Below are 12,500 nucleotides of genomic sequence, written 5' to 3' on the forward strand. Positions count from 1 at the left end.
ACTACTCGCTGTTTGTGAACACTATCAAAGCTAGACAGGGGTGAGAGTGCTAGGTATGATAACTCAAGTACACAAGGATGATCTCTAGTCCTTAGGTGGGCAGCAGAAGAGACCTGATCAAATAATATTTGTGTCAACACTAAAGCCTGACAAAACTACCACACCCCATAGTGTCCTAATGCAACTCCAAATGTATGACAGCTGCATTTCACAACAGTCACTGTCTGGTGAACTGGCTACAGCTCAGGCAATTTGTTGTCCATCAACAGCCAACCTACTTGTCAGTCATGTGGACGGGGTTTTAAGTTTTCTTACTTAGACCAGTTGGTTCAAGTGTTCCTTAACCCATTCACGCCGGGGCCATTCCGGCTTTGCACGGTCACAATACCGGGGTTTTCAAACGCATAAGCATAACGCCTCAAGATTCTCGGATGCTCAACCAAAGTGCCAGGCTTGCCCTCATATCACATCCTGGGCGTCTGATGCGAAAACCACAAAATGTGTCAGGTCAACCAGCTCCAATGGGTTAAGAATGACAACTGATGAAGAAAAAGCTTTCTTAGTTTACCAATAACAGTTTAATCAGCAAGGGACATTAAATTACTCCCAACCTCTACCTTGTCCACACTTACTTGTTGACACAGTGGTCACAACCATCCATACAGGGCCTTGGAGAGCCATTGACAGCAATTATTTCACTCTCGAGTGTGTTAGCTAATTCCTCTATGCAGTCTATATATAACTTATCATAAAAGATAGTGATAATGAATACAGGAAACTAGTTTAATTAGAGGACTAAAGAGATTTTGAAAAAACGAGTGTGTTTAACAAAAGTCCAAAAGTGATCCTACTCCGTTTACATTAAAGTCTGCTTTAGACTGGAAGTAGTCTTGTACAAAAAGCAAAATTTCAGAAAATTCCTACAAGAACTGGAAAAAACAGGAAAATAACAAGAATTGTAGGATACTGTAACCATTCAAGTGTATTGTAATTATGTGCATAATGTTTATGGGGTAATGTGCATTGTTGGCACGACTCCTGCAAGGAAGCAATGTGGCTTCCCCAGAATTACATGCACTATTTATAGTTGGTAGCTATTGCCTATATTCATTCTAGTTCAAATTGCTCAATACTATGGTCCCTAATATAGGTATGCAAATGCAGCTAGCAATACCCCAAATACTTTGGAAACAAACTTCTCATGCTGCAGACTTCTTAATTCCATGCAATCAATTAAAAAGTATATATATATATCATGCATGTAAGCTCTGTATCCTAGAAAGTGCAAAGTACTTATAAATAATCTTGTGCTATGGTTATCCCCATAACTAAATATCAATATATGGTTTCATACAATGTTTGTCAACAAACACCGTTTTCTCGCAGAAGATCCATACCACTGCATGAAATCAGTTTTGAAATGCAAGCTCATATCTACTGCATTTAGTCATAAGTGTAAGACAAATGCACACCCAACTTGCTTTGAAAGGCAGATTTTTAACTTGGGAGACATTCTATCTGGAAATAGATACTTCATACAACTAAAGTCAGGACATCATCTATTTCTCTATCTATTTGTAGTTGCAATAAAGTAAAGTTGCAAAATTGGGTAGACTGAGGTTTGCTTCAAGGAATGCATATTGACAAATTAAAAACAATTTGTAATTTAACTTTAATGAAAAATTTACAAACAGTTTACATGGTAAAATAGTTCTCCTTCTCCTTAACAAGTTTTAATACAAGTCTTGGGCATTTGTTAAATAAAGAAAAAACTCTTAAGGTTTATTTGAGAACTTTTCACAAACCCAAGACCAAAATAATTTTGGTATACAATTTAGCAAATTGCATCATCTTCAAAACCAGTGTTGCCAACAATCCATAGGGTTCTTTCCAGTTAAATTATTCCACATCAAAAACTACTGAAATACTCCTCTTGCCCATGTAGATTTTTCATTAGAGCTTACTTTAACTCTTGATCACTGGAATGTAGTGACTACCATTCAACAATCCTGCTCGACACCACTCAATTTTTTTAATGCTGCATGCAAGCAGCATTTGTGAAGCAACTGCCACATTGCATCATAAATCAATAATTTGCCATATAATTCCTTTGGGATGGAGAAAAAAAAAAAAAAAAAAAAAATTACATACACTCCCTTGGGCATGCATGCAAAGGCAATCACTAAATGGACAGGATACAGACACTTCTTTGATCAAAACATTCAAAAAAATTATGTATATATAAAAAAAAAAAAAAAATTAAGCCACCCTAAAACACCTAGCATTCAGAAATATAACAGATACATCAACAGCCATTTCAGCATAAATATTTTCCTGGGTAACCTTAAACAGCTGGATAATATAGAAAAAAGTAAAGCTATCAGATGCTGAACAATTATCAAAATAGAAAAGCACCAAAGAGCCACCCTTTAAACTGAAATCCCGCAAATCATTCTGAAGTTAATTTACTATTTTTGGACCATCCAGCCACAATAAGCCACACCCCAAAACAAACCTGTATCAAATTATTCCCCAACTCACAAGTTTCTAGAAATGGCTATTAGTGTCAATCGTCAAATCAGATCCAAGCTGAACAACTAAAGGCATTAAGGGTAGCATCTTCACCTGGAATGCCAAATACAAAAATATTACTTGCATCAACCACACAACATTTACACCTTACAAAGAACATCCCAAAATATGCCTGCAAGAATTTTGTAGGAAATATAGCGCTCTCAATTATGTACATTAAGGTCAATCAAATCAAAATTCAAAAAGAAAAAAAAGAAAAAAGAAAAAATAGGCTGTGTAATATTTATAGTCACCTTTATATATATATATATTACCCCCCCCCCAAAAAAAAAAAAAGATACTGTAAGGGCAATTATTGTGTTGATTTATCCCAAGGCTATAAGTTCGTGATTTTTTCCTTCCCACTCCCACCCTTCCCTCTTGCAGACCAATTTCCCTGAATCTGCTACCACAACCTTCACTTGACTATTTCCAGGTTTAATATCAAAGTTGCAATTGACAATATTTGACCATTTACACAGACCCAATTTAAAAAGTAAATTATACACATTACTAACTGCAAACTGACCAATGCCAAGGTTTCACAGTAGCATGACGGACCATTCTATCTTATATTTGATCAAGTTCGATAAGGAATAACTTTAGCTGAGCTACAGCTATGCAAGTTTAAAGAAACAATGGTAGGAGAAAATTTACATCTTAACTATCACAGTAACAAATTACTTACTCCAAATTATATAGTTCAATTTTCTGACAATTCATAGCTTGTCACATTTTTAATAGCTGTACAATATGTATCAATAAGTAATCAAATTAACCTACATTTAACAAAATATCCTAAACTGACTGATACGCAGCAGACCGTCGGCGGCGTCCTACCAGGTAAGCAATCAAGACTATAACCACAAGGCCAGCCAGGGCACACCCAACGGCGATCGGCACAACATCGGAGGTGTTGTCAGCAGTGCAGTGGACAGCTAGAATCAAAGAAAAAAAATTGTTGTAATACTCTAATAGAAATTATCAAAATCAACAAATATCACTTAAAGAATAATACTGACATTAGTTTCTCAAAATAATCATTTCAGTATCTTCCCCTCAATATCCTTTGTCACTTACAGTCAACGAAGTCCTTTTCTCCAACAATTTCATTGTATGCCTGAATCTGGATGTTAGTCAATTCAGACATCAGTGGAAGATCATAATCCTGATCCTTCAGAGTTCCAGTCACGTTGAAAGCAGACAAATGTGAATGGCAGTTGAAGCTACGGTTGACGCCAATTTCCAGGGGACTGAAATCGTAGTTCATCACCAGATCCAACTTTTCACCTGTAGAAGCAACTAGAGTTAAGGTTTCTGCTCTTACAAATACCACTATAGTATGACTCCTTCATTCTTTTGTTGAAAATATTCTATTTGCAGCTGAAAAGGATATTCAACATTATCAAGGGCACGATTACTTTACTTTGCAATTCTAGATTTGCTGGCATAATGAACAAATATGAAATTAGCAAAAAAAACTCATTATGTCCTGGAGCAAGATATTCCCTATAATTACCTCCATTCCATGCAGTTATTAAGCATCATTTGCATTATGCATATTACAATGTAGGTATGTTATATATGCATACATTGGAAAACTTGTTTAGGCCACAGAAAACTAAAATAACATAAAACCTAGCATTTTAATAATTTTTCCAGGTCATTAACCTGTTACTAACAGCTGTCACTGCATGACTAGTGAGTTGGGCCAAAGGCTGACAAGGGGTGGTTGCTGCTTTGTGGTAGACAAAGTTTGTCAAGGTGGACTTACAGCACATGAGAGTTGCGCTGTAACTTCTGCTCTTTGTTTCTGAAGACAAAAATAGTGCACTTGGTTCCCTTTTTGCCACTCTCAAAAAAGGCTTAAATTACCTAAAATTTGTTAAAGACGCTTAAAGAAAGTGACTCCAAATTTATAAAATAGGCAGTAGAGGCCTAATGTTCAGATTTTTCCAGAAAATTTATGCAAAATATTGCACCCCTAAAAAGTGCCTCTTCTGCTGTTCACTTTAGGTGACAAACGCACATTTCATTGGCAAAAGAAAATGCTATGGAAAAAAAAAATTATATGAACTTGTCCTAAACTTTGTACAAGCAGTGACTTAATTCCAACTCAATAATTTACTATAAATTGAATCATCTACTGCATACACAACTGACGTCTCTGAAAATGACAAGTGGTCTTGTAATCAGACAAAAAATTATTGATCAACTATCCACTCGAATCCAAACTGGACAAAAAAATTAGATCAAAATTTACATCATGAGACTTACTATGGAATATTAGTTTAAGTTACCAATGTCTTCATTTGAGCATGTCTAAACTGGTATGCACTAGGGGCTCAATGCTAAACCCTTTATGAATTTACCAGAACAAATGTGTCAGGGAATTCTTGCAAACAGGGGATATGGTGCTCAAGATTAATTGTGCTTGAATTGCATTTCTGATGAAAAAGAGCGTATTCTTGTTTACTGCCTTGGAATACAACCTGACATAATATTTGCCAGTTAAGCTAGTAATTATAACTCAGTAAATTTTTATGACAGCACAACAGATTAACAATTCTATGGGTTTTCAGTAAGGAAAAACCCTTGGATTATCTCAAACTCTAGTAGATGTTCTTAGGCAATCCATTCATTTTCTAACAAAGCCTGCTCAAGATAATTCTTTAGAGTAAAACGGTTACAGGTCCATTAATTTACATATACAATTAGATTTTAAAAACCTTTGCATGTTAATCTGAAGTGCATATCATAAGAGGTTACTTCAGACTAACTAGAAATATATATATATATATATATATTTAAACTATTTGGTAAACAAAGGCAATGACATACTTTGTCATAGATTAAAAGTTCCCGAACACTTACCATAGATAGATGCATTTACAAAGTTCTTGTCCATGAAAAGGGAAGCAGTAAAATCAATCAATGACCATGAGTCCTTTGTCCTGTTAAATGTCATTTTGGTTGAGGAGGTTGCATTCACAGCACCCCAGGTGATTTCGATGAACTGTTCACCATCTGTTGTATTGCATGAACCTGTCACAGCACCTCCATGCTCTGGGACGGTCACGGTGACCACTTCAGTTTTCTGAAAAAATCAAAAAATGTTTCTAGTATTTGGCATGAGAATTCGTTTAAAAAGGACTACTTCAAGATACTATTTGTATTTTGGCTTTTTTTTAAGTGTACATAAAAATTTCACTTATTTACAAAACGGGATGGGATGCACAGCTTGAAACTTACATTGGTCTTTGTAGTGTAGTTGACTGTAAAGGAAATAGTTCCCTGTACCATAACACAGGTGACATTGTTCTCAGTAACGTTATAGTTGAAGTTGGTATCAGGCATTGAGGTGGTCACAGGCTCTGGTGTTGTTGTGGGTTCTGGGGTTGTAGTTGTGGGTTCAGGAGTGGTGGTGGTAGGTTCTGGCGTGGTGGTTGTGGTGGTAGGTTCTGGCGTGGTGGTTGTGGTGGTAGGTTCCGGTGTAGTGGTTGTGGTGGTAGGTTCCGGTGTAGTGGTTGTGGTGGTAGGTATGGTGGTGGTGGTAGTCGTAGTCGTTTCAGTTGTCGTCGTTGCCTTTGCTGTTGTGGTGGTGGCAGGTGCAGGTGTCGTGTCATTTTTGTTATCTTCAACCAATCCATTCTCAACATCAGGGATGCTGATATCTTGGCTAGCAGCTAGGGTGCCTGAAAGTGGACACTATTAAATTTCACTCTTAACATGTTATACAGTTCTTAAAACAAAAATCCACTGCTCCCTTGAAACTAAATTGACCTAATTTTTTTCTTCTAATTCCTATATAGTCCTAAAACCTTACCAACTAAATAAAAATAAAAACATCAATAGTACTGTGTTGAATCTCTAGATATCATTAACACTTTCGAGATATGCTTTAGTTAAAAACTTTGTTCCCACATCCACTGGCCAAGTCCATCATTAACCCTCTCGTGACGGGTGGTACAACATTGTACCGCGCATATTAGGCCTGTTCGCTGGGGACGCGATATGGCGTCTGTTATTTAACTGATTTAGGCCTAAGCGTTCGAAAGCTCCGGCATTGTGACATGCAAGGCTGGAATGCCCCCGTCGTGAATGGGTTAAATAGGCAATGAAAAAAAAAAAAAAAAAAAAAAAAAAAAAAAGGTGACAGCAAACAAGCTTGCTAAATAGTAAAACAAAGGTCAGTCCTTTCCAAAGTACCTCAATCAAGTGTGAAAGGAGGGACAGAAATTAAATGGAAGGCAATTGCAGTGCCTAAATGGAGTACATTTTTCATGGAATTGTAAGCTCTGGCAAGGATGCTGTCATGTCAAGAAAATGGTACCTTGCTTTTAAATTTGTTATATGGTCTTTTCCATGAATTGATACATTTCTAATTAAGTAACTAGACTGTCGGCGGACTTGATACTTTTTTTTTTTTTGCTATACCTCCCTAGTAATTGTGTGCCCGGCTTCGACTGGGGTACAGGCCACTGTGGCAGGTCTCCAAGGCGGGAGATGTACTCCACTACTCAACCTGCAAGCTGTGTGACCATCCCAACGCTAACAGCCTCCACCACTACTGCCTCGAGTGCCCCTCGGTGAGAGACTTGCTGCCCCGGAGTCAGGATTTAATACGTATATGCCAATTCCTGCTAGCTGACAGTAATTTGGACAATGTTTTGGACCAACACCCTCATTTCGATGGGTGCTAAAGTTTGACTTTGGAAACGCTCATCTTTGTATTTTCAGTTTATTTATTATTTATTTTACCTTCATGTACAGCCTCACTCCACATACCGACACGTCATGCGTGACACGAGTACTATGTATATAATAATGTACTAATGAATGTATTAGGCCTGTCGTTCTATAAGCATAATAAAATGATGAAAACAAAAACCTCCCTAGCAAGTGTGGCAGCCTGTGTATTTCCTTTTCTAGAAACTCAAAAGAATTGGAGAAATTTATAGTGCCTTTATGTCTTAATTGAGCTCTGATAAGATTGTTTGGATTATTTTGTGAAAATCCTTGAAGAACCACAGCTTTGAAGGCAGTTGTTTTTAAGACCCCTACAGCAAATTATATCTATCAGTTCAACACTGAAAATGTGAGCACATTTTAGAAAAATCATAAGAAACCCAGTCTCCCTATGAGAACAGTCATTGACAAAAAGTTGCTAGTGTCCTAAAATTATTGCAAAAGCTACAATGTAAACATTAAGATGTAACATAACTAAGTGGTTTTGCATCAAGCACTGACATTTTAGCTCTAAATTCCTAGAGTTACTTAAACTTGCACTTTACTTCTTCTATCCTATTTACTAAAATGGTTTTCAAGACAATTACACCTGTATAATTGTTTAGCTTTGTGATGGGTTAATAGAATATTGCATCAAGACCCTGTACCCTGTGCAAAAGCAGAAGAGATAACATGCCACCTTTACCTTCCAGGGTTTAATAACCCTCATGATTGCAACAGTCATAAAGGAACGGCTTGTTTGAGGGGGATTCTTGTAAAAGCTCCGTAAATAAGGTAATTGAAAAAGTAAAAGATTGCACAATATAAATGTAACAAATTCTCTAAATCAGGAGGAAGAATCATGCTAATGCATTTGATCTAAAGTTTAAGGCTCCTGAAAAATGTACGCACATCTTTATCGATGGCAGCCTCCCTAAAAAGATAACGAGGTAAAATTTCAAAACATTTCCAGCCATTTTCTTCTAAGTCAATATTCCAATTTACACTCTTCCATATGCTCATGTCTTAAGCCATTATGTCATAATGATCATGCAATAGGCAACCTGCATTGTTAATGGTCTAACACCCTTAACTGAAAAGCATGCATATGACTTAACTGCCAGAGTGAACAAGTCGTGAGCAAAATTGCCCTGAAAATGGGTATATATTATCCCCTAAATGAAATGCATACAAAAGCTATTTGTATTTAAATTACCATATATGCATGCAGCAATGACGGATACCATCATACAGTGGTTTCCTTCATTTCTAATAGAGGGCTTACAGAAAGCCTTCTATAATTTGTAGTTGTTAGTCCAAACAATCTTTATTACAATTTTTGTTGTAGAGAAGTATCAAAAGGTTACACTGTACCTTTATATCCTAGATTAAATGCATGCAAAGTATGACAATGCTGGCAAACATATGTGTTCAAAAAAAGTATGCTCCAAGGGTATGATAATTCAAACTGACTTCTGCAGCAACTATAGCATCCAGTGCAATGCTTCATCAGAGCCTTAATCTGTTGACAACAGGTGACAGGATATCTAACGACAGGTGACAGGATATCACGCTGGATGATCGAGTGTGTAGAGCTTGGCCACAGCCAGTGCGGGCGAATAGCACGGGACGTTAGGCTTGCGTGTTTCATTTAAAATATCCCAGCATTTCCACCATTTAGAGCCAAAACAGCCCCGCCAGCAATGGGTTAAGAAAAAGGTTCATAAGTAGCTCTTCAACTCTAATGCAATGACAGTCATAGGTGATTACAGAATACTTAATTCATAATCTACCTTCTGTGACTTAATATACCAGTAGATATATGCAACAATCATGGAACTCCTCTATACAGTAAAGCAAACCAACCTAAAAGCTTAACCCTTTCGCACCGGATGACGTGCTGACGCATTTCGTGGTTTTTGCATCAGACGCTGGTGACGAGATATTTGGCCAAGGTGGGCGCTCAGGGTGAGTGAGCGGACAGCCCAGGCTCACGCCTATTACGCCCAAGAATCCCGAGGCGTTAGGCCTATGCATTTAATAACCCCGGCATTATGACCATTCAAAGCTGGAATCTCCCCGGCGTGAATGGGTTAAGGACAAATCATATTTAAGAAGTTCATAATAGATATGGCAGCATCATTAAAAATAACCGTTCCCTACCCAACCAAAGACCAAACAACTCTTCAAGTGTAATAATCTCAAAGATATTTAACATCCCGCTAAGGTCACTGCTGCCTTATAACTTATTTACATTTGTATGACAATTCAAAATTTCCATCTTTTGAAAGTTACTCTAACTAGCCTGTAGCAACTTTTTGAATATAACTATTCCATTTAAATCCTGTAAAACTAATAGGATGATATGCACATAACTTTCAATTTAAGCCCAATGGTGACACGGGCAATAGGTATGGCCTCTATGCTCCTGGCTCCAGGAAGGGAAATACAACTCCCATCACGTATATCATGACAAAATAAGGTCCAGACCGATTCCTTATTTAGTTCCAATTCAAAAGTCATAGACAAACTGTCAACAAGCAGCACTGTTCTGCCAGTAATTATCTGATCTGTTACATGTTCCACTTCCCACCAGTAATCGTCATATCTTGTGGTCAGAAAATATCCCCAGACCTGGGTGACATCCTGAAAAGTGCATTTTCTTGTCAATTTCCATGAGGGCCAGTTGTGACATGCCGTCAGCAATAGAATGCTAGATTGTTCTTGAATATGATTGTATTTTATACTTTCATGACGAAAATCTATTGTAAAATCAAGTGCGATTGGGCAAGAAATAAAATAAATTAAAAATTTCTAATATAATATGTCATTTACTTCTTGTATCACTTCATGTCACATCACAAGGTACATGTACAAACTCTTAGGTACATGTATGAATATCTATTTAATTCTTTTTGTTTTTGAAAAAAGAAGAATCTTTTTTGATACACCACTTAAAGTTTGCTTCCACTTTCCATTGGTATTATCACAGAAGAGAATATTAAAGGCAAAGTTCAATAAAATAACACTAAAAAAGCATTGCTGTAACATTTTCTGAGTACAGCAACTCCAATGAACATAGCAATATCTTTACATGCATTTACATTGTAGACCCAATCATGCAAACCATAAGGATAGATAGGGTTGGTGAAAATGCTCAAGAGGTACGGCACTGTAGGATAACACCCTGGAATGAAGCGTTGAACACTTTTCTTCCCAGTGGAAGAGGGAGTAGGCGAAAATACATCCCGTCGTGAATGGGTTAACAACATTAATTACCTGTATAAAGATGATGACCTGCATTATTTCCCCCAACTTTTATTCTTTAACATTTGTTTTCAAATGCTTACAAAATCACAAATCTTTAAGAGAACTTTCATATTCATCAAATTGACTGTGTTCTATCCAAATCTAACTTCAAATTAAAATTTGTTATAGAAGTGCCTAGAATTTTCATGCCAAATGCATTCCCCTTACAAACATTTACATTCCAAATTCAGGGCATTTGCACCAAATATACAATGATATACGAACTCATTCAGTTTCTTTAATGCCAACTCTTCCCACGCATACAAGAAACAGACAAGCCTGCAATATTCTATAACAAATGGTTTCTGGAGGATATTAAGACATGCAAAGACCATCCTATTGTTGCCACTCAGGTCAATGTTAGATTTTGATTGTTAATTGGTGCCATATGCTTGTACAAGCTTAAATACTGGAAGCTGTAGAGAATGACAGGCAACAAACACTATATTTGAAGCAGATACCCTAAGACTTGAAGAGTGAAAACAGATTTTACTCGACTGGTGCGGCATCAAGCAATTAACAACAGCACTACAGCACACGGCAAATATCACCAGATACTGGCAAGACGAGAACTTGGTCCCTTTTCTGACAAATTACCATGGAGGTTTAAAGGTTCCATCTTACCATTAATGTCAGGAGATTGTTAGCCTTTGTCAAACAAGTATTTTCTATGCATTCATTCATATTCTAATACCTAATACAGCAGTGATTGTAGAAGTTTGTATTAAAAACATGGCTACATTAAAGCTGAATGTATATGTATATTTGCTTGACAAAACATGCACTCAGAGTTGCCTCTGGGTGTCACAATCCAGCCACAAAACCATTTACATTCAGAGCCTTCCTTTTTGACTAATTGCACTGACACTGTCAATGTACAGTTCTTAAATCTTCAATAAATTGCAATACTTTTTACTTTCTGTAGCTTTGTGCACTTTGTCCACAATCTCTCCAATATCATGACATCACAAAATTTGGAGGATTTTGCAATTCAGCAAAATCTCATATAGACAGATTTTTTCCATATTTTAACACAAGCACCAAACTGTCACTTCAGTACTGCAGTACTCATTTCACATTTACACGTTGAGAATTCAATAGACAAAAACAAAACTGAAGGCTACCTGCATCCCAATAACCTGATCCCCTGATCTAGATGAAGTGGCCCCATTGAGATTATTGGGTTATTCTAGGTCACGCAAAAGATTTGGGTCATTTATCCCTACGTTCATTGTCCAGGGCATGGGCATCCTAGTACCCACACATGCCCCCGTGTACCATACCTCGCACCTTAATCCTATATGCGTAAATTCTATCTCGGACCCACGTGGAATAATAATGATCAATTAAAAGCGCCATACCCATGGGCACAAAGGGGACCATTGGAAGCTTTCGCCAGAATAATCCGAACAAAAAAGCGAGAGAAAAAAAAGCGCCTGGCGACAGGAGCGGCGGCAGGAGCCCTTCACCTGCCGTGACGCAACGTCTAAAGCATCTTTTAATCTACATTTACTTCGTTTCCACTTCTTGTAACGATCTTTGTCAGGAGTTGAGGTCAAGCGGGAAGGGAGGGAGGCAGGCACATCGAGGGGGCGTAGCTGTCCCTACCAGATCATATGACAATGAGACGGACACAGGACACATGACAGCGCGCCGCCAGCCATGGATCGCACTTCCGCTAACGTCTCCCTCCCTTATTTCCATATTAGCCGTTTCGTGCGTGCGATTCACGGTTAGCTTTGCAGAAAAGAGGGAAGACGTCCCGTTTCGCAGGACGGATCGGCAAAGATACACATCAAAGGAATCATGTGACAATGACACGGCCGAAAGCAGCTGTTTCTAATCCATGCCGTTTTCACCGCGCAGTGGATATCCATTTTCCTTTCCTCCTT

At 37.6% G+C, this 12,500-nt stretch overlaps 1 protein-coding gene across 1 annotated transcript in view; it reads right to left on the minus strand.

Annotated features, from left to right (window-relative positions):
- Positions 1-1,658: 1,658 nt before the first annotated feature.
- Positions 1,659-12,500, minus strand: part of LOC122242932 (LAMP family protein lmp-1) — an 11,045-nt gene continuing 203 nt past the window's right edge. The window contains exons 2-5 of the mRNA XM_043000365.2: positions 5,824-6,266; positions 5,446-5,668; positions 3,652-3,861; positions 1,659-3,509 (exon numbers count right to left, since the gene is read on the minus strand). Coding sequence (XP_042856299.2) covers positions 3,370-3,509; positions 3,652-3,861; positions 5,446-5,668; positions 5,824-6,266 — 1,016 coding nt within the window. The 3' untranslated portion in view covers positions 1,659-3,369. The remainder of the gene's footprint in view (positions 3,510-3,651; positions 3,862-5,445; positions 5,669-5,823; positions 6,267-12,500) is intronic.

This window comes from Penaeus japonicus, unplaced genomic scaffold, assembly GCF_977035675.1.
Source record: "Penaeus japonicus unplaced genomic scaffold, GWHDUDI00000001_assembly GWHDUDI00000005, whole genome shotgun sequence".
NCBI classification, from domain to species: Eukaryota; Metazoa; Arthropoda; class Malacostraca; order Decapoda; family Penaeidae; genus Penaeus; species Penaeus japonicus.